We start from the raw sequence: 22,329 nt of genomic DNA on the forward strand, positions 1-22,329 counted from the left end.
CCGTGTCATAGCAACATCTGAGGGACAGTCTGTGAACACTTGGGCCTGGAGGGTCTGGGTGCACACTGAGGGAGCTGGTCTCCTGCTTCAATGGGATTAGAGTATATTGCATTGAAATCACAGTACAGAAACAAGTCCATTTTGGTGTTATCTGCCAACACAAGAAACAGTCCTGATCTAGGATCAGTTTAAGGATTCCTGCCCTGGAAGAGGGTTTTGGGAACTTTCTTTTCCTGGTATATAGGGTTGACAACCCTCCAGGATTGACCTGGATTTTCCAGGGAAATGAAGTTAATCTCCTGGACACAACTGCAAGCAACTCCAGCAGAAACACCATAGGGCCATTAAAAACAATCGTGTATTCTTTTTCATTTTCTTTCCACACTTCCATTTATTAGTTAAAAGAAAATGTTGCAGATGATAAAAGGCTGTTTGACTGGGTGGGGCAGTTAGAGGTGAGATGTCATGTGATGAAGCCTCCAGAAATGGGGATAGGGTGAGATGAAGTAAGGTGGGAGGAGGTTTGTGTGGAACATAAACACCAGCACAGACTGGTTGGGCCGAATGGTCTCTGTGTTGTAAAATTCTATGTAATTCCAGAGTTGGCAATGCTACCAGAACACCAGGGTGAATTTAATAACATTATTTATAACTTGGACAGTTTTACTACAATGGAACTTTTTTTTTCACTGATTTTGCATTTCAGTCAGATATGTGTGCATCATGTGACTCGTGTGGAGTATAAATCCCTGCACAGACTAGATGGGCCAAATGGCCTGTTTTTGAGCTATACACTACATGTAAAAATAACCTGATAACAAGGGAACTTTTCACTCCACATGGACAGTTTATTAGGCCTTTCACCTATGGGCACGCCTTTGTAATTCAGCTCAGCAAGAGGGGATATAAACTTACAGTTTTTGGTCAGTCAGGTTCTGAGGTGAAGCTAATACAGTCAACAGTTAAGAACCATCCATAATTCACCCTAACCTGGCAGGGACCTAGCAGTGCACACAATTACAGATTCCGTTAATCAATAGCGATAGTGACAGTAGCAGCATGGATACGAAAATGGCTGAGCGACAGGAAACAAAGTAGTTGTGAACGGTTGTTTTCCGGACTGGAAGAAGGTATATAGTGGGGTTCCATAGGGGTCAGTGTTAGGACCCCTGCTTTTCCTGATATATATTAATATCCTAGACTTGAGGGTACAGGGCAGAATTTCAAAATCTGTGGATGCCACAAAACCTGGAAGTATTGTGAACTGTGGGGAAGATAGTGATAAACTTCAAGAGCTCATAAACAGGCTTGTGAAATGGGTGGACAAGTGGCAGATGAAATTTAATGCAGAAAAGTGTGAAGTGATTCATTATGGGAGGAAAAATGAGGAGAGGCAATATAAAATAAAAGATACAATTGTAAAGGGGGTGCAGGAGCAGAGGGACCTGGGGGTATAGGTGCATAAGTCATTGAAGGCAGCAGGGCAGGTTGAGAGAGTGGCTAATAAAGCATATGGGATCCTGGGCTTTATAAATAGAGGCAGAGAGTACAAAAACAGGGACGTTACACTGGTTCGGCCTAAACTGGAATATCGTGTTCCGTTCTGGGCACCACACTTTCAGAAGGATGTGAAGGCATGAAAGAGGGTGCAGAAACCTTCCAAACCTGTGACCTCTACCACCTAGAAGGACAAGGGCAGCAAATGCATGGGAACACCACCACCTGCAAGTTCCCCTCCAAGCCACACACCATCCTGACTTGGAACTATATCGCCGTTCCTTCACTGTCGCTGGGTCAAAATCCTGGAACTCCCTTCCTAACAGCACTGTGGGTGTACCTACCTCACATGGACTGTAGCAGTTCAAGAAGGCAGCTCACCACCACCTTCTCAAGGGCAATTAGGGATGGGCAATAAATGCTGGCCTGGCCAACGACGCCCACATCCCATGAATGAATTTTTAAAAAGTAAAGATTCACGAGAATGGTTCCAGGGATGAGGAACTTCATTTACATGGATAGGTTGGAGACGCTGGGGCTGTTCTCCTTGGAGAAGAGAAGATTAAGAGATTTGATAGAGATGTTCAAAATCATGAGGGGTCTGGACAGAGTAGATGGAGAGAAACTGTTGCCATTGGTGGAAGTATTGCGAACCAGAGGATGCCAATTTAAGGTGACTGGCAAAAGAATCAAAGGCAACATGAGGAAACATTTTTTACGCGTCGAGTGGTTAGGATCTGAAATGCACTGCCTGAGAGTGTGGTGGAGGCAGATTCAATCGAAGCCTTTAAAAGCGAATTGGATAAATTATCTGGAGAAAAAATTTACAGGCCTACGAGGAAAAGGCAGGGGAGTGGGACTAGGTCAGCTGCTCTTGTAAACAGCTAGCAGAGACACGATGGACTGAATGGCCTCCTTCTATACTGTAACCATTCTATGATTCCATGGTGGTTAACTGCACTGGTTGGTGTGTACTGATCCACACAGACTGGGAAGGCCTCATGTGCAAACCCTGGTCTGTGCTAACTAAGCTGCTCTCAACCAAGGCAGTGATGAAGCACCACAATTAGCCTCAGTGTCAATGGCTTGGAAGAAGGGTCACTGACCTGAAACGTTAACTCTGCTTCTCGCTCCACAGGTGCTGCCAGACCTGCTGAGTATTTCCAGCATTTCTTGTTTTTGTTTCAGATTTCCAGCATCTGCAGTATTTTGCTTTTATTTGACGGTCAGAGGGACCTTGGTATACTTGTTCATAGATCACTGAAGGCAGCAGCACAGGTATATAAGGTGGTTAGGCAGGCATATGGGATACTTGCCTTTATTAGCCGAGGCATACAATATAAGAGCAGGAAGGTTATGATGGAACTGTATAAAACAGTAGTTCGGCCACAGCTGGAGTACGGTGTACAGTTCTGGGCACCACATTATAGGAAGGATGTGATTGCACTGGAGAGGGTGCAGAGGAGATTCACCAGGATGTTGCCTGGGCTGGAGCATTTCAGCTATGAAGAGAGACTGGATAGGCTAGGGTTGTTTTTCTTCGAGCAGAGAAGGCTGAGGGAGGACCTGATTGAGGTATACAAAATTTTGAGGGGCACTGATAAGATAGATAGGAAGAAACTTTTTCCCTTAGTGGACAGGTCAATAACCAGGGGGCATAAATTTAAGGTAAGGGGCAGGAGGTTTAGAGGGGATTTGAGGAAAAATGTTTTCACCCAGTGGGTGATTGGAATCTGGGACGCACTGCCTGAAGAGGTGGTAGAGGCAAGAACCCTCACAACATTTAAGAAGTATCTAGATGAGAACTTGAAACGCCTTAGCATACAAGGCTACGGACCAAGTGCTGGAAAATGGGATTAGAATAGATAGGTGCTTGGTGGCTGGCATGGACATGATGGGCCGAAGGACCTGTTTCTGTGCTGTATAACTCTATGACTCTTTGGCTTCAGGAAACAAAGACAACAACAAGGATTGAAAGTATTTTAAAAGTCACCCAGTAATAAACATCAAGCCTTTCCACAGGCCCTGAATGATTCACCTACCTGCAGCGGAGCACGCAGCTTCAGGTCTTCTGCATAATAGCACAGCACCTTCCACGGAGCATTCAGCAAGATGTAATGGATCTTGTGCTTCTCATTCTGTGTCTCATGCTGTGGAGAGATTTAGTCAAGCAATGACCAGGTAAACTCCCCCAGCCCCACAACCCTCCTAGGTTTCTGTGTTTCTCCAATTCTGCCCTCTTGCACATCCCCAATTTTAATTGCTCCACTTCGGCGGCCCTAAACTCTGGAAATCCCTCCCTGTCCTTCTCCACCTCTCTGCCTCTCCCTCCTCCTTTAAGATGCTCCTTAAAATCTACCTCTTTGACCAAGATTTTGGTCATCTTCCCTAATATCTCCTTATGTGGCTCAGTGTCAAATTTTGTTTGATAACACTCCTGTGAAGGATGTTTTGTTATGTTAAAGATGTTTGCATAACACAAGTTGTTGTTGTAAGTAACTAGGGATTTGCCCCCTCCTGGCTCAGACCAGAGCACATTCTACTATAGAATCATAGGGGTAGATCTTGGCTTTGTGCATTAGTGTAAAATGGCTGATAGTGAGTCTGTGGCCCATTTTCCAACTCTCCCCATTTTATTTCCAGTGAATTCAATACTGGCTCACTATAACCGGTTTTACACTATTGCACAAATAGTGCAATATTGCTCATAGGCCATTCAACCTACTGCATCTGCACCAGCTCTTTGAAGGAGCCTCCATTTAGTCCCATTCTCTTACCTCTTTCCCCATATTCTTTTAATCTTTTCTTTCTAAAGATATTTAGCCTCTTCCCTGTTTAAGATAAAAATCAAAAAGTGCTGGAAATATTCAGCAGGTCTGACAGCATCAGTGGAGAGAGAAACAGAGTTAACCTTTCAGGTCGTTGACCTTTCATCAGAATTGGCAAAGGTTAGAAATGTAATTGGCTTTGAGCAAATGAAAGGGGGAGGTGGGGGAAGAAGAACAAAAGGGAAGGTCTGTGGTAGAGCAGAGGGCAGGAGACATTAAATGATTAAAGATGTCATGGAATAAAAGGAACAGGGAGTGGTAATAGTTGTAGTAAAAGCCAAAGCATTTGTCCAGAGAGAGTGTAAATGGAAGAATCATGAACAGTTTTGTTCGAAAGCAAAAACATGAAAAACAAGTTTAAGACAGGCACATGGTAAAAAAATCAAAATGGCAGTCATGGTCCGACATTGTTGAACTCAAGGTTGAGTCAAGAAGGCTGTAGAGTGCCTAATTGGAAGATCAGGTCCTGCTCCTCGAGCTTGTATTGAGCTTCACTGGAACACTGCAGCAGGCCGAGGGCAGATATGTGGACTGAGAGCAGGGGCAAGCAACCGGAAGCTCGGGACCATGCTTGTGGACTGAGTGGAGGTGTTCCACAAAGTGGTCATCCAATGTAGAGGAGACCACATTGTGAGCAGCGAATACTAAATTGAAAGAAGTACAAGTAAATCACTGCTTCGCCTGAAAGGAGTGTTTGGGGACTTGGATGGTGAGGAGAGAGGAGGTAAAAGGGCAGATATTACACCTCCTGCAATTGCATGGGAAGGTGCCGTGGGAAGGGAACGAGATGTTGGGGGTAATGGAGGAGTGGACCAGGGTGTCACGGAGGGAACGATCCCTTTGGAATGCTGACGGGGGAGGAGAGGGGAAGATGCGTTTGGTAGTGGCATCACGCTGGAGGTGGCGGAAATGGCGGAGGATGATCTGGATGTGGAGGCTGGTGGGATGGAAAGTGAGGACAAGGGGAACCCTGTCACGGTTCTGGGAGGGAGGGGAAGGGGTGAGAGCAGAAGTGCGGGAAATGGGTGGGACACGGTTGAGGGCCCTGTCAACCACAGTGCGGGGGGGGGGAATCCTCGATTGAGGAAAAAGGAAGACATATCAGAAGTGCTTATGTGGAAGGGTGCATCATCAGAGCAGATGCATCGGAGTTGGAGAAACTGGGAGAATGGAATGGAGGCAGGGTGTGACGAAGTGTAGTCGAGGTAGCTGTGGGAGTCAGTGAGCTTATAATGAATATTAGTAGACAACCTATCCCTAGAACTGGAGACAGAGAAGTCGAGGAAGGGAAGGGAAGTGTCTGAGATGGACCATGTGAAGGTGAGAGAAGGGTGGAAATTGGAAGCAAAGTTGATGACATCTTCCAGTCAGAGCGGGAGCAGGAAACGGCACCGATACTAAGTAAGGTGAAAGAGATAAATGGAAATCATGTTTCGAATCCATGGATTATAGGCATCCATGACACCCTGGTCCACTCCTCCTTCACCCCCAACACCTTGTCTCCTTCCCACGGCACCTTCCCATGCAATCGCAGGAAGTGTAACAACTGCCCTTTTACCTTCTCTCTCCTCACCATCCAAGGCCCTAAATACTCCTTCCAGATGAAGCAGCCAATTCACTTGTACTTCTTTTAATTTAGTATACTGTATTTGATGCTCACAATGCGGTCTCCTCTACATCCATCCCTAATTGCCCTTGAGAAGGTGATGGTGAAATGCCTTCTTAAACCGCTGCAGTAGGTATACCCACAGTGCTGTTAGAACGGGAGTCCCAGGATTTTGACCCAGTGACAGTGAAGGAACGGTGATATAGTTCCAAGTCAGGATGGTGTGTGACTTGGAGGGGAATTTGCAGATGGTGCTGTTCCCATGCATCTACTGCCCTTGTCCTTCTAGGTGGTAGAGGTCACAGGTTTGGAAGGTGCTGTCGAAGGAGATGATGGGACAGTGCACCCAATTTTGGCACTAGCCCCCAGATGTTAGTAAGGAGGACTTTTCAGGGTGGACAGGGCTGGGTTTGCCATTGTCGTTTCCGGTGCCTCAGTCGATGCCGGGTGGTCCATCCGGTTTCATTCCTTTTCTTACGCTTTGTAGCAAAGAGAACAATCCCAGCTTCTCCAGTCTCTCCACATAACTGAAGTCCCTCATCCCTGGTACCATTTTAATAAATCTCTTCGGCACCTTCTCCAAGGCCTTCACATCCTTCCTCAAGTGCAGTGCCCAGAATCGAACGCAGTACTCCAGTTGAGACCTAACCCATGTTTTATAAAGGTTAGCATAACTTCCTTGTCTTTGTACTCTATTCCTCTATTTATAATGCCAAGGATCCCATATGGTTTTTTAACTTCTCACTTGTCCTGTCACCTTCAAAGATTTGTGTACAAACACCCTCCAGTCTTTCTGCTCCTGCACCCACTTTATAGAATTGAATCATAGAATGGTTACAGCACAGAAGGTGCCCATTCAGCCTGCTGAGTCTGCTGGCTCTCTGCAAGTGCAACTCACCTAGTCCCACTCACCCTCTTTTTCCTCATAGCCCTGCAAATTTTTTCTCTTAGATAATTATCCAATTCCCTTTTGAAGGCCTCGATTGAATCTGCCTCCACCACACTCTCAGTCAGTACATTCTAGATCCAAACCACTAGTTGCGTAAAAAAGTTTTTTCCCATGTCGCTGTTGTTTCTTTTGCCAATCACCTTAAATCGGTGTCCTGTGGTCCTGGATCCTTCAGCCAATGGGAACAGCTACTCCCTATCTACACTGTCCAGACCCCTCATGATTTTTGAGCACTTCTATCAAACCTCCTCTTAATTTTCTCTTCGAGGAGAACAACCCTAGCTTCTCCAATATATCCACGTAACTGAAGTTCCTCATCCCTGGAACCATTCTCAAGAATCTTTTCTGCATCCTCTCTCATGCCTTCACATCCTTCCTAAAGTGTGGTGCCCAGAATGGGACACAATACTCCAGTTGAGGCCGAACTAGTGTTTTATACAGGTTCATCGTAACTTTGTTGCTTGTACTCTATACGTCTATTTATAAAGCCCAGGATCCCGTATGCTTTATTAACCACTTTCTCAATGTGCCCCGCCACCTTCAATGATTTGTGCTCATGTACCCACAGGTCCCTCTACTCCTGCACTGCCTTTAGAATTGTACTCTTTATTTAATATTGCCTCTCCTCGTTCTTCCTACCAAAATGAATCACTTCACACTTCTCTGTGTCCAATTTCATCTGCCACGTGTCTGCCTATTTTACCAGCTCATCTATGTCCCCCTGAAGGCTGCTACTATATTCCTCATTATTTACAATATTTCCAAGTTTTGTGGCATCTGCAAACTTTGAAATTATGCCCTACATACTCTAGACCAAGTCATTAACATATATCAAAAAAAGCAGTGGACCTAATATCAACCCCTGTGGAACACCACTGTATACCTCCTTCCAGTCTGGAAAACAACATTCAGCACCACTCTCTGCTTTCTGTCCCTTAGTCAATTTTGTATCAATGCTGCCACTGTCCCTTAAATCCATTGGCTGTAATTTTGCTAACAAGCCTATTATGTGGTACTTGCCAAATGTTTTTGAAAGTCTGAATACCCTTATTCCCTTTCCTAGACCTCCTGTGTACATTTTATATTCAGCCTGGTCAATGCCAGTTATAAGACTACTGCAATGGGTGAGATCAGCTTAACACAGCACAGTTGCGGTTCTGAGGAAAGGTTATCAACCTGAAATATTAACTCTGTTTCTCTCTCCATGGATGCGGCCTGACCTGCTGAGTGATTCTAGCATTTTCTGTTTTCATGACAGCAAAGACCAGGTATGGACCCCGGGAGCTTCTTTTCTACTGAATTGCTACCTGATGAATAACCTGGATCTGATTTAATATCCACCGATTGCACACGTTCTGGACTTCTGCATAAGGATTTTGCACTTTTAAAAAATTTTCCAATTTCTATTATCAAGAGTTTCCCAGGGATGTCTGGAGATACAATTCAGGCCCAGTCATCATCAGGCCTAGTAATCAGTCGAATTGAGGTTGTAGGTCCAAGTCCCCATCCAAGACCTGAGCACATAACCCAGGCTGACCCGTACTGAGAGAAGTGGCAACTTTCAGATGAAATGTTAATCTAAGGCTCTACCTGCCTGTTCAGGTGGTTGTTGGAAAGGAAGAGCAGACAATTTCCCCACAGTGTCTGGGGCAACACTCATCATTAATTAACTGGTCAGTCATCTCATTGAATGTTTGTGGAACCTTGTTGTGAGGAATCAGCTGTTCCATTTCTCTGCATATTGTAAGAGTGGCTATATTGAAAAAATAAATATTTTGTTGATTGTGAGCGTTTCAGGTCATCCCGAGTTTGTGAGAGCTGCTATATAAATGCAAGCTCTGTCTCACTGTCTATATGAAGAATGGACATTTGGGTTAGCTATCAGAAGGCAGCCAGGGCCCAACTGCTCATGACACTGGACCTAGAAGTTATTCCCTTCAGCAGGGGATAGGAGAAAAGGGGCTGAAATCAGAAATTAAAAAATGATTTAAAAACGGTTAACTCTGGAATTTCAATACTGAGCCCAGGATATACTAACATGTGACAGTTGAAGTTCGCGTTGCTGACGTGCAATCCAGGTCAAACCAGTTTGCTGCAGCTAGTGTTCAAGATTTTAATGTGAAGCAGAAACAGAAAATGCTGGAAATGCTCAGTTGGAATATCGTTCTGTGGGCGAGTTCAGGTTTGTTACTATGACAAGAGTAGAACGGGTTTTATTCTGTATTTAACCTATGCTACACCTGGAATACTCACAGGCCAATGTAAATGAGTTAACCTTGAATTTGGGATGCTTGATGTACAGGAAGCTTTACAGCACGTAACCAGCTGTAACTAAATTCAGAGTACTTGACACTTGTTCTTTTGGGCCTCCTTATCTCGAGAGACAATGGATACGCGCCTGGAGGTGGTCAGTGGTTTGTGAAGCAGCGCCTGAAGTGGCTATAAAGCCACTTGACACTTGTGACACTCAGATACTCCTCACCTCACACAGCACAAACATAAATAAAAAGAGGACAATAAACAATTGGTTGTCAGTTAGATGCAACATTCTGCTCACAAGATCTGTCTCCCAAAGGTAAAGAATGGTATCCAATAGTTTCTTGCCTGACCAGAACACACAAACACACCCTAGAAGGATATGCTGATTGGGTGAGATGAAGCAGGGTGGGAGGAGGCCGGTTAACTCTTGCATGTGGTTCAGAATAATGCTGACAGTGCAGGTTCAATTCCTGTTCTAGCTGCGGTAGACTTGGGGACCTGCCTCTTCACCCTCCCCCGTTTGCAGAATAAGGATGTTAGTCTGTGATGCTGACACAACCAAAGCAAGTAATGCAGAAACACCAGCATAGACCTGTTGGGCCAAATGGCCTGTTTCTGTGCTGTAAATTCTATGTAATTCTTTCAGAGTATGGGGTAAAAGAAAAGGCAGAAAGGTAATTGGGAAGTTACAGATGAGCTTAGCATATAGAATAGAAATCAGACTGCAAGATAATATGTGTCCATATTGAACAGTAGTGTATTGAATAAGGCATTGTGACTGTGCCTGGAAAATCTGCCAAAAGAAGGCCCTTGACTGTAACTGTTTAAAAAATCAGCTAGGCTGTGTGCAGGATAACATGGGCTTTAAATCAGTCTGGGAATGATGGAAAATTACTGAAGGGGAAGTACCATGTGAGGTCAGGTAAACAGAGCCAATCAAGGAAAAGATTGTAAATTCAAGCCTGTTAAAGGAAGAAGTAGGGTATGAAAGGAGACATTGTCTGGAATCTGCAGAAGTGGGTTTGAAGGTGGGACTGGGAACAAACTTGCAGATCAGGGCATCGGACTAGTCAGCAGATGCATTCCTATCTCCGGGCAATCTTGCTGGAGGTGTCTAAACAACGGAAGTGGCTACCTGTCTGGCAGCAGCATGTAGCCAATTAAGAGCCTATTAAGGGGAACGGGAGGTCCCGGCATCAGCACAGACTACCATTGAGTCTGGCAACTCTGCGGAGGCGGCCTCCCGGCGGCAGGCCAGGTAGCCATCGGAGCCAGAGGCTTCAAGCCCCAGTGATGGGGGCCATGGGCAAGAAAGGCTGCACCCGGGGCCCAAACGATTCCTCTGGAGGGGTTTCCCATCCACTGTGAGGGGCTTGCCAGCTTCAGCCCTTATCAGTCTTGAATCTTATGAACGCTTCCAAGGGCTCTCCCGGTGGGGCTGCCCTCCTTCCAATCTTGTAGCCCTCTGATTGGGCCTGCAGCCTTAGGAGCCGCCCTCTGTCCTTAATTGGATGGGGCTCCTGGAGCCGGCAGTCTTAATTGGCCTCCTCCGGGAAGATCCGGGGTCGGGATGGGGTGGGGGGCCACGAGACTCACATTTGTCCCTGATGGAAGAATATTTTTAAAGGCAGTAAGATTCTGCCCATTATGGGCAAACATGAAGGCATTAGAGAGGGTGCAGAAAAGAGAATGGTTCTAGGGATGAGGGACTTCAGTTACGAGGACGTTGGGTCTGTTCTCTTCAGTGAAGCTAAGGTTGAGGGAAGATTTGATAGAGGTGTTCAAAATCATGAGGGGTCTGGACGGAGCAGATAGGGAGAAACTGTTTCCATTGGTGGAAGAGTCAAGAGCCAGAGGACACCGAGTTAATGTGATTGGCAAAATAAGTAGAGGTGTCATGAAGAAAGACATTTTTACGCAGAGAGTGGTTAGGATCTGGAATGCACTGCCTGAGAGTGTGCAGATGCAATCGTGGCTTTTCAAAGGGAATTAGATAATTATCTGAGGAGCAAATATTTGCAGGGCTACGGGGAAAAGGTGAGAGAGTGGGACTAGCTGATTAACTCTTACAGAGCACTGGCATGGATGTGATGGGCCGAATGGCTGTAACCGTTCTCTGATTCTATGATTATGTCCTCTGCAAGTTAGTACAATGTTCGAAAGTATGCTTACATTTGTTGTACTCTATCTGTTAACCCTGCTCTGCTTGTAAATGGCTTTGCATGCTGAAGAAAAAATAAAGATATTGAAACTCTCTGCATCAAGTTTGTCACGTCTCAACTTTATTTATATTTATTTAGAGATACAGCACTGAAACAGGCCCTTCGGCCCACCGAGTCTGTGCCGACCAACAACCATCCATTTATACTAATCCTACATTAATCCCATATTCTCTACCACATCCCCACCATTCTCCTACCACCTACCTACACTCGGGGCAATTTACAATGGCCAATCTACCTATCAACCTGCAAGTCTTTTGGAGGTGGAAGGAAACCGGAGCACCTGGCAGAAACCCACACAGTCACAGGGAGAACTTGCAAACTCCACACAGGCTGTACCCAGAACTGAACCCAGGTCGCTGGAGCTGTGAGGCTGCGGTGCTAACCACTGCGCCGCCCTTAACAAATTTGATATAATATCACACAACACTGGGTGGTGCTGTTCCAAGAAGCAAAATTTTGCTTTTACAAAACTCCTGCTGGGAACAGTAATTTGACCTTTCGAAAGGTCTCAATCAGCTATTGTTCCTTAGTTGCATAAAGAATGCAAATAGGCAAGATGTTCAGAAACACGTAGAGAATATTTCCCTAGAGCTGGTGATTTGCTTAGGGAGAGAGAGGCATACACATTACTGAATTAACAGCAATAAGTTCCAAGAGAACTGCACCAAACACACTCTGGCAGCCATCTCCTTTACCAAGCCCCTCCAGGAACCATGTACAGGTAATGTAATGATGCACTGTGCCCTACACATCCTCCCAATATTACAATGTCCTGTGTAGCTCAGCAATAACCCGTACTCTTTGTAATAGTACAATAGTGCCTGATGTCACTGAATAAACATGCCTGTGACTCTTGGTGAAATTACATGGTGCAGAGATCTGTTTGGAAATATTTGTATTAAATTCCTTTCTCTGTTATTTTAACAGAGGAATTAAGTCGTTTACACACCAAATAATTCATAGAATATTATAGCACAGAAGGAGGTTATTCAGCCCGTCGTCCCTGTGCTGGCTCTTTGAAAGAGCTATCCAATCAGTCCCACCACTCTGCTGTTGCCCCATAGCCCTGCTAATTGTACCCCAATCTAATAACCCCTGTGATATAAAACAGGAAGTCGTGTTAATGCAGTACTGAGGGAGTGCTGCATTGTCAGAACTGCAGAGGACAGCATCGCAAAACAAGCAATAGCGAAACAACCTGGTTTCCTCTTTGCCCGATTGTCTTTCTCATTGAAGTAAATCAGGCAGTGTGATCTATATACCTGGACTCCCCAAGTCTATTTATGGACCTCCACTGTTTCTAGCTTGTTACCATTTGGAAAGTCCCTGTTCTATCCTCTTTAGGTTCAAAGGTCCAAAGTGACCTCACACTTGCCAGTGTTGAAATCCATTTGCCACAGTTTAACCCATTCACTTCATCTATCGATATCTCTGTAATTTTATGCTTCAATCTACACTGCTTACAATGCTGCCTATCTTTGTGTCATTGGCAAATTTGGATGTGTGGTTTTCTATCCCATCATCTACGTTGTTAATAAATATGGTGAATAGTTGAGGCCCCAACACAGATGCTTGTGGGACATCACTAGGCACATTCTACTAATTATTTACCTGCTCATTATCCCTACTCTCTGTCTCCTTCCACTCAGCCAATTTCCTAACCAGGTCAATAATTTGCCTTCAATTCCATGAGCTTCAACTTAGATAACAGTCTCTTATGAGGGACTTTGTCAAATGACTTATGGAAGTTCATATAAATAATATTCATAGACATTCTCCTGTCCACTACTTTAATAACAATAACCACTGCCCCCAGTAAAACAATGTGGCTTTGAATATAAAATCTCCATTGTTTTCATTGTTTTATACACTAATGATCTATGCCCCTTGTGCCATAATGTACAGTGCCCCTGGACCAGGTGAAATGGTGAAAGTTTGTATAACATCGCTCTTTGTTATAGACAGGAGGTGAGGCTGTGTCTGAGAACTACCTGCATCATTCTTTAGCTCACTGTTACATAGTCCCACCTCCCAGCTCATAAATACCTGCTTTGAAGAAAACAAATCATTTGAAAAGTGTAACTGTTAAAGCATCAAGACGTCTTAATGCCTTCAATTATACATTTGAACTGCCCAAGCAAAGGGAATTTTGTTGGGTAAACAGAGAGTGTATTTAAGCAGGATATTGTTATAAATGGGAAACCCCCCCCCCGACCTACCTTCTCCCACACACCCCAGATCTACCCTCTCCTATACCCCCCCGACCTACCCTCGCCTACAGCCCCCGACCTACCCTCTCCCACAACCCCCCCCTGACCTATCCTCTCCTACACTCCCCGACCTACCCTCTCCTACACCTCCCCCCCTGACCTACCCTCTCCCACACCCCCACCCCGACCTACCCTCTCCCACAACCACCCCCCCCCCGACCTACCCTCTCTTACAGCCCCCTGACCTATCCTCTCCTACACCCCCCCGACCTACCCTCGCCTACAGCCCCCGACCTACCCTCTCCCACAACCCCCCCCGACCTATCCTCTCCTACACTCCCCGACCTACCCTCTCCTACACCTCCCCCCCCCCGACCTCCCCTCTCCCACACCCCCACCCCGACCTACCCTCTCCCACAACCCCCACCCCGACCTATCCACTCCTACACTCCCCGACCTATCCTCTCCTACACTCCCCGACCTACCCTCTCCTACACCTCCCCCACCGACCTACCCTCTCCCACACCCCGCTCCCCGACCTACCATTTCCATGACTAAGCCACGTTTCTTGAGGTTCTTTAGAAATTTATTTCTCCTTCTTGTGTTCTGCTCCATGTCTTTTGTTGGTTTCAACTCCTGGCCCATTTCACTGGCACTGTCCGTACTTTTAGCTGGTGATTTCTCACATTCCTGTGGTAGCTCCTCTTCCCACACAAGAACAAAATCTGAATAAATGTACAACAGCACAAAAGTCTTTTAATGTTTCCATTCTCTGAGGCAGATATGGGCCAATCTCTAGATCCTTATAGCAGAACACACAAATTAAATTTTAATGTAATTAGTTGGGACTGAAATATGAACCTACCCCAGACAAGTGGTAAAGGACATCTCTCTGACTGACTGAAATGATTGGGACAGTCTGAATCAATTATAGCTCCAGCACATTAAACTGCCCAGAATTTGACAGTAGCTTGTTAATCTCATTAACCTCACAAGGGTGGATGGTTTGGGAAATATAATTGCCAGGCAAGTGAAGTGTTTATCTGAGACTGGAATTAAAAGTCATTCTCGAGCATAACGGACGGAGCTTTACTCTGCACCTGGTGTTATTCTTTACCTGGGCGTGTTCAATGGGGCAGTGTTGAGTGAGCTACACATAACATCTAACATGCAACAACAAGTGAAATTTTAAATCCATTCTGCAGCGCTGCCATTTTCATATCATAGAATCATAGAAATTTACAGCACAAAAGGAGGCCATTCAGTCCATCATGTCCATGCCAGCCGACTAGGGTCCATTCAGCCTAATCCCACTTTCCAGTTCTTGGTCCGTAATCTTGTAGGTTACAGCACTTCAAGTGCATATCCAAGTACTTTTTAAATGTTATGAGGGTTTCTGTCACTACCACTCTTTCAGGCAATGAGTTCCAGATCTCCACCACCCACCATCTGGATAAAAACATTTCCCATCAAATCCCCTCTAAACCTCCTACCTCTCACCCAAAATCTATGCCCCCTGCTTATGGGCCCTTCAATCAAGTGGAATAGGGCCTTCCTATCTTCTCTATCTAGACCCCTCATAATTTTATACACTTCAATTAGGTCTCCCCTCAGCCTCATCTGTTCCAAAGAAAACAACCCTAGCCTATCTAGTCTTTCCTTGAAACTAAAATTCTCCAGTTCAGGCAACATCCTCATAAATCTCTTCTGTACCTCTCTAGTGCAATCACATCTGTCCTATAGTGTGGTGACCAGAATGCATGCAGTACTCCAGCTGTGGTCTAACAAGTTCCAGCATAACCTCCCAGCTCTTATATTCTATGCCTCAGCTAATAAAGGCAAGTATCCCGTATGTCTTCTTGACCACCTTATATGCCTGTCCAGTCCCCTTCAGAGGTCTGTGGGCATGCACTCCAAGGCCCTTCTGTTCCTCTAGATTTCTCAGTATCCTACCATTTATTATGTATTCATTTTTCGTTTTAGCCTTTCCCTCACATTTCTCTGGATTGAACTCCATTTGTCACTGTTCTGCCCATCTGCCTCGTCCAGTGATAGCTTCCCGCACTCTACAGCTTTCTTCTTCATTATCAATCTTATCCAAAATAAAAACAGCAGAAAACCAATCTCCCCCAAACAAATTTGTGAATAAATGAACATAAAGTAGGAGACATAAAACTCACCAACTGTGGTTTTCCCATCACTGAAAAAGTTCATTTTCTCTTCTTTCTTTGGGCTTGGTGCTATTTCTTTGAGTTCATTATTGACCTAAGAAGGGGAATGTAAAAGCGAGTTCAGCTCTATGAACCTTGCACTGTCCCAATTAGGACAGGAGAATGCTTTTTAAACTTTAAATTGTGGCTCAGTTGGTAGCACTCACATTGCTGAGTTAGAAGGTTGTGGGTTCAAGTCCCAAGCAGGACTTAAGCACAAACATCTAGACTGGCACTCCAGTGCAGTACTGAGGGGGTGCTGCACTGTTGGAGGTGTTGCCTTTCGGGTGAGATATTAAATTGAGGCCTGGTCTGCCCTCACAGATAGATGTAAAAGATTCCATGATGCTATTTCAAAGCAGAGTTATTCACCTGTCCTGACCAATATTTATCCTTTAATCAACATCACAACAATAGATAAACTGGACATTATCACATTGCTATTTGTGGGAGCTTGCTATGTGCAAATTGGCTGCCGTATTACTCGGGAACAGTGACCACACTTCAAAAGTGCTGCATTGGCTGTAAATTGCTTTGGGACATTGTGAAACATGCTACAGAAATGCAAGCAGTTCCTTTTTTTAAAAAAAAAAGAGATCTAAGGGAAGTTCTTCAAGGAGATGTGTGGTGGAAAGGACCATGAGGGACATTAAAATGATGGGGGGGGGGGGGTGGGGGGAAGGAAAGGGCGGTGGGAAGGAGGCAGGGGAGGGAGGGAAATGAACTCCAGAGTGCCAGCCCTGAGCCTTCTCTGGATCAGATAACACATTGCAGAGAACTGGAATTACTCTACAGCAGACTGAATCACATTACACAGTCCAGAGAAAGTGCTGGATGATTAGTGTCCTCCCACTGCCTGTTGGTGCAAGTAAGAAGTCTGTATTTCCAAAACAGTGTGGAATTAGACCCAGCCGACTATGCCTCCATTTCCTGCGAATGCATGGAGGGATAAAGGAAGAGAGATTCGTGGGCAGTCAGTCAGCTGGATTTGGGGAAGGAGCCTGGCCTCACCAGAGGGAAACCCAGAGACAGAGTCAGACCAGGAAGGATCACAGCGGAAGATGTAAGAAAAATGATGAGCACCACATATATGTTCAATTCAAAGGCAACCCCCTTTACATTCATGTGCTGTCAATCAGCCATGCTGAACCACGTTTTCATTTCCCAAATCCTCAGTCATTCCTTCAAACAAAGGGTCAGATAAGACATAACAGATTTATGTTGCGCTGATTAATTATCCTTAAACACAGTCCTTAATGATGGACTTCTTATCTCTGGAAAAGAATGTTTTGCTTAAATAGGCATTGTTACAGCCAGGTGAGGAGGGGGTGTCTCAGGCTCCCCTCTCACCCCTTCTCTTGTTTGAACGCAACAGGGTTTATTCCTATTTAAAAGCAGTGGTTATGCTTATCACCTCAGTGAGTGTTTTACCTTTTCCCTCTAATGTGATTGTAAAGAACCAATCGGGCAGGTTTTCTTGAGTTTAAACAAGAAAGAGGTGGGTTTATTATACTTAACACTCTAACTTGATTTACAAGTACTAAAAAATTTGCTACACGTTCACGCACACATTCACAGGAGAGTCACACACACACAAATAGATTACAGAGGGAAACAGATTTGGTGGTTGAATAAAGTCCAGAATAAATGGAAATTAAATAAAGTCTGTAAATCCAGTAGTCCTCGGCTGAAGCTGTATTCTTGAAGTCCTCGCTGGTCCAAATGCACTGTGGTTGGCTTGCTTTGCTCAGAGTTCCTGAAGGCAGGATTGGTTGTTGATTCTCTTCCCCTGGTTGCTGGCTGTAGCAGTCAGTAGGCTTGGAGGGTTCCCCAGTCGCAGCCCGTTCTTTTCTTGATAATTTCTGGGCATAGAGAGAGAGACACACAGGGGCAGCAGCTGCTATCTTCGCTGCTGTGCCCTCAGTTACTGCCTGTCTGCTGTCTGTGTCACAAAACTTTAGTTTCTTCAGAGATACGCAAGCAATCACATGGCTCTATCATTCCCCTTTGTTTCGAATGAGGTTTTTTCTTGAATCTTCTAATGAAATTCAAGGTTCTACATGCCCAAGGATGTCCATCCACACTTGGAGGGGGTTGGATCCTTCAAAGTCAATGGCTGGGAATGGCCTTGATGGCCATGCTAATAAAGCCATTCTAGGTAATTTAATCACCTAGAGAAAGCCATTCTCCTGGCTGGACGTCTTGTTAGACATTTTGTCTCCAGTCCAATCTCCTGGCATTTCAAATGTAAATTGCAGTGGCCATCTTGGCTGCTAGTTTTAAAAAAAAATTAATTTGTAGGATTTTTCCATTACAAGTCTAATGTAAGTTTCCAACTGATTAAATTGAGGTGCCCCATTTGGCAAATAGGGTTTTCCTGACAACATCTTGATGGTTTTAATTCCTCAGCATTCAGTTGAACCACTGACTCAATTTTTGTAGAGATGGGCCCTTTAAGCTGAACCTCCATTTTGAGAACCTACTTCAGGAAATTTACAGGGCACTTTTCTTATATCTTCCACAGTTTTGAGTCCCTGTCTCTAACCGGTCCGACTCCTTGTCTGACATCCAGTACTGGACGAGCAGAAATTTCCTTCAGCTAAGTATTGGGATGACTGAAGCCATTGTCTTTGGTCCCCATCTCAAACTTCATTCCCTCACCACCAACTCCATCCCTCTCCCTGGCAACTGTCCAAGGCTGAACCAGACTGTTTGCAACCTTGGTGTCATATTTAACCCCGAGATCAGCTTCCAACCACATATTCGCACCATCACTAAGACCGCCTATTTCCACCTCCGTAACATTGCCCAACTCTGCCACTACCTCAGTTCATCTGCTGCTGAAACCCTCATCCATGCCTTTGTTACCTATAGACTTGACTATTCCAATGCTCTCCTGGCTGGTCTCCACATCCTATTCTTCATAAAATTGAGCTCATCAAAAACTCTGCTGCCCGCGTTCCTACTTGCACCAAGTCCCGTTCACCCATCACCCTTGTGCTCGCTGACCTACACTGGTTTCTAGTTAAGCAACAACTCAGTTTTAAAATCTGCATCCTTGTTTTTAAAACCCTCAATGGCCTCGCTCATCCCTACCTCTGTAATCTCCTCCAGCCCTACAACCCTGAGAGGTATCTACACTCCTGTAATTTTGTCCTTTTGCATATTCCCGATTTTCATCACTCCACCATTCAGTTGCCAAAATTTGACACCAAGTCGCATAACGAGACTTTAGGGCAGATGGCCAAAAGCTTGGCCAAACAGGAAGCTTTTAAGAAGTGTCTTAAAGGGGGAAAGCGAGGTAGAGTGGCAGAGAAATTTAGGGCCTAGGCAATTGAAGGTACAGCGACCAATGATGGAAGAGGGGTAGAGTCGGTGGCTACAGAGCAGAGTTTGTGGCAGGGATAGAAGACAACAGCTTCTGTCTTCCTGATATTTAGTTTGAGGAAATTTCTAATCATCTAGTGTCAGGCAAGCAGCGTGACAAATCAGAGACAGTGGAGAGGTCGAGAAAGGTGGTGGTGAGGTAGAGCTGGGTGTCATCAGTGTGCATATGGAACCTGATGTCGTGGTTTCAGATGATCTAGCTGAGACGCAGCATGCAGATGATAAATAGGAGGGGGGCCAAGGATAGATCTTTGTGGGGCTCCAGATGTAACCGTGTGGGAATGGGAAGAAAACTAGTGCAGATGATTGTCTGGTTACAACTGAATGAATAAGAGTGGAACCAGGCGAGAGCAGTCCCACCCAGCTGGATGATGGAGGAGAGTCATTGAAGGAGGATGGTATGGTCAACAGTGTCGAAGGCTGCAGACAGATTGAGAAGGACAACGAGGGATAGTTTAACACTGTTAAAGTCATATAGGATGTCATTTGTGACTATGATTAGAGTCATTTCAGTAATGTGGCAGGGAAAAAACCTGATTTGAGGGATCACCACTTAGTCTACCATTCTCTAAAGTGTAAAGTCCCAGCTTTTTTAACCTATCTTGGTAACTAAGATGTTTTAAACTGGGAATTAGTCCAGTCGCACTTCTCTGCACCCTTTCCAGACCATGTGAGGAGGTCAAAACTGGACACAAGCCTGACCAAGGTCTTGTACAATGACAAACTAGTTTTCTCTGAATTGTCCTATGAATGCACCCCAACACTCTATTTGCTGTAGTTATTGCTTCATGGCATTGCTCACCTTTAGAGATCTATGAACTAGAATGCCCAGATCTCTTTCTTTCTCCACCTTCTATAACGCTCTGCACTGAAGGATGTATGAATTTTAGCATTCGGCCTGACAATATGCAGAACACTGCACTTATTCAAATTAAACACAATTTCTCCCTCACGGGCCCATTGCCCCAACTCACCAAGACCTGCCTGAAGCAGTCAAGCGTTGTCTACAGTCCTGACACTAATACAGACCTTAGTATCATTTGCAAATCATGCCTCCAACATCTGCATCTGGATCCTCAATTAAAGTAGTAAATGGCAACACTCCTAACATTGATCCCTGAGGGACACGACTGGTAACTTGACTCCAAACAGATTCAAATCTATCTATAGCTGCTTTTTGCCTATGTCCTTGCAGCCAATCTAGCTCAAGATATTACCACACACACCCGAGGCTTTGACTTTGTAGAGAAAGTTCTTGTATGCTAACTTGTCAAAAGCTTTCTGGAGGTCTAACTGGACAATGTTTACCGGGTTTCCCTCATTCACCACCTTGATAACTTCTACAAAAAAAAATTAAATTTGTGAGACCTTTTTTTTGAAGCCATGTTAGATGTCCTTAATATGTCCCTCTCTGCTAAATTAGCTGATCATAGTGGTTAAAGCATTGACCTCAGTACCCCTGGTTATCCAGTAACCCACAGTGGAAAGTGTGGATGTTGGAAGAGGATTGAGCTTTGCTGTGATGCCCTCGATGTTAGAATAGCTTGTCTAAACTCACTGTCAAGTCTCACATGTGAAGAATATCCTAGGCACTGGAAGGAGAGGGAGGCAGAGTGCATGCATTGTACAAGCATACCTTCAGCAGAGGATGAAAATAATATAAAAAGATTTGGAGTTGTTGAGGCACAAAGATGTGTTTATTCAGGTTAATGACTACAATCAAATAGAGAATGTGGCCAGTCCAAGGTCAAAAACAGGTCAACTTTGAGGAGCTAAACTCTCAACACATGCCGCGCCCCTAATTTGAATAAATAGGAGGGGGGCCCTACATACATAACTAAAAGGACTGGCATCTGAAGGGTTCCTATGGATAAATTGAAACATTAGAAAAAAGCATCACCCACCTCCTGCATTTCCGCAAAGGTTACATCCTCCTCCTCATCCTCCTCATTGTCCAAACTGCCATAGTACTCGCCCTTCAACTCTCTGGATGCGATGAGGTTAATGGCATCATTATTCTTGTTATCTTTCCGTTTCAACATGATGGTTCAGGATTGGGTTATCTGTTGAAAATTGGTGCCTCGTAATATCCCTGTTTAGAAAAAACAAAATCCATTGAACTTTTGAAGAGAATTCTCCACTGACATTGTTGACTCCTTTCTCTCTGCTCTCTGGCCTTTTCTTTACTGTGAACAACAGCACTGTCACACATTTATAGAGCACCTTCAGGTATTTTAGAGAGATCAGAACTCTGATCCGGGGCAGAGAATTTCAGAGGGGTAACCAAAAGCATGGATGAAAAGGTGGGTTTTAAGAAGTTGAGAGGAAGAGGGACTAAGGGAGGAGGTTGACTGAAAAGCGTGGGCTCTTTTCATGAGATCAAAGAAGGGTAAGAGGAGATCTGATGGAGGCATTCAAAATGATGAGAGATTTTGATGAGATACAGCAGGAAAAACGATTTTTACTAATTAGTGTGCCAGTAACTGTGGTCATAAATTTAAGATTATCACCAAAAAGGCAAAGGAAGTGGAAAGGAGAATTTTTTTTTTTAAATCCATTATTTTAGTAGAACATGGAATGCCCTACCACAAGCAGTGAGAAAGGTAGCACCCCTGTGACCCAGTGGGTAGCATTCTCACCTCTAAGTAAGAAGGTTGTGGGTGCAAGTCCCACTCCAGGACTTAAGCACAAAAATCTAGGCAGACACTCCAGTGCAGTACTAAGGGAATGCTGTGCTGTCTTTTGGAAGAGATAGCAAACCAAGGCCCTATCTGACCTCTCAGATGGATGTAATACATCCCACACCACCATTTTGAAGAGCAGGGGAGTTGTACCTGGTGGCCGATATTTATGCCTCAATCAACATCCTGACAACAGATTATCTGCTTATTATTACATTTTTGATGATGGGAGCTTGCTGTGAGCAAATTGGCTCCTGCGTCTCCTACATTACAACAGTGACGACATTACAGAAGTACTTCATTGGCTGTGAAGCACTTTGGGACATTCTTTGGGTATGAAAGATGCTACAGAAATGCAAGTCTTTCTGTGCTGTAAAGAAGCTATTGAAATGATACAGAAGAGAGCAGTGAGAATGATTGCGGGGATGGAGGGATTGGATTATGAGGAGTGATTGTGTAAATTGGTCATGCTCTTGC

The 22,329-nt window shown here is 44.7% G+C and overlaps 1 protein-coding gene across 5 annotated transcripts in view; it reads right to left on the reverse strand.

The window, feature by feature from the left end:
* Positions 1-22,329, reverse strand: part of LOC137375126 (anoctamin-7-like) — a 145,720-nt gene that overhangs the window by 84,596 nt on the left and 38,795 nt on the right. For all 5 annotated transcript variants that reach the window (XR_010975932.1, XR_010975933.1, XM_068041784.1 and 2 more), the window contains exons 2-5: positions 21,076-21,263; positions 15,755-15,839; positions 14,118-14,299; positions 3,540-3,647 (exon numbers count right to left, since the gene is read on the reverse strand). Coding sequence is in view for 3 of the 5 variants with exons in the window: in XM_068041784.1 (XP_067897885.1) it covers positions 3,540-3,647; positions 14,118-14,299; positions 15,755-15,839; positions 21,076-21,213 (513 nt within the window). In the remaining 2 variants the exon portion in view is untranslated. The remainder of the gene's footprint in view (positions 1-3,539; positions 3,648-14,117; positions 14,300-15,754; positions 15,840-21,075; positions 21,264-22,329) is intronic.

Source organism: Heterodontus francisci, chromosome 11 (genome assembly GCF_036365525.1).
Source record: "Heterodontus francisci isolate sHetFra1 chromosome 11, sHetFra1.hap1, whole genome shotgun sequence".
Taxonomy (NCBI): domain Eukaryota; kingdom Metazoa; phylum Chordata; class Chondrichthyes; order Heterodontiformes; family Heterodontidae; genus Heterodontus; species Heterodontus francisci.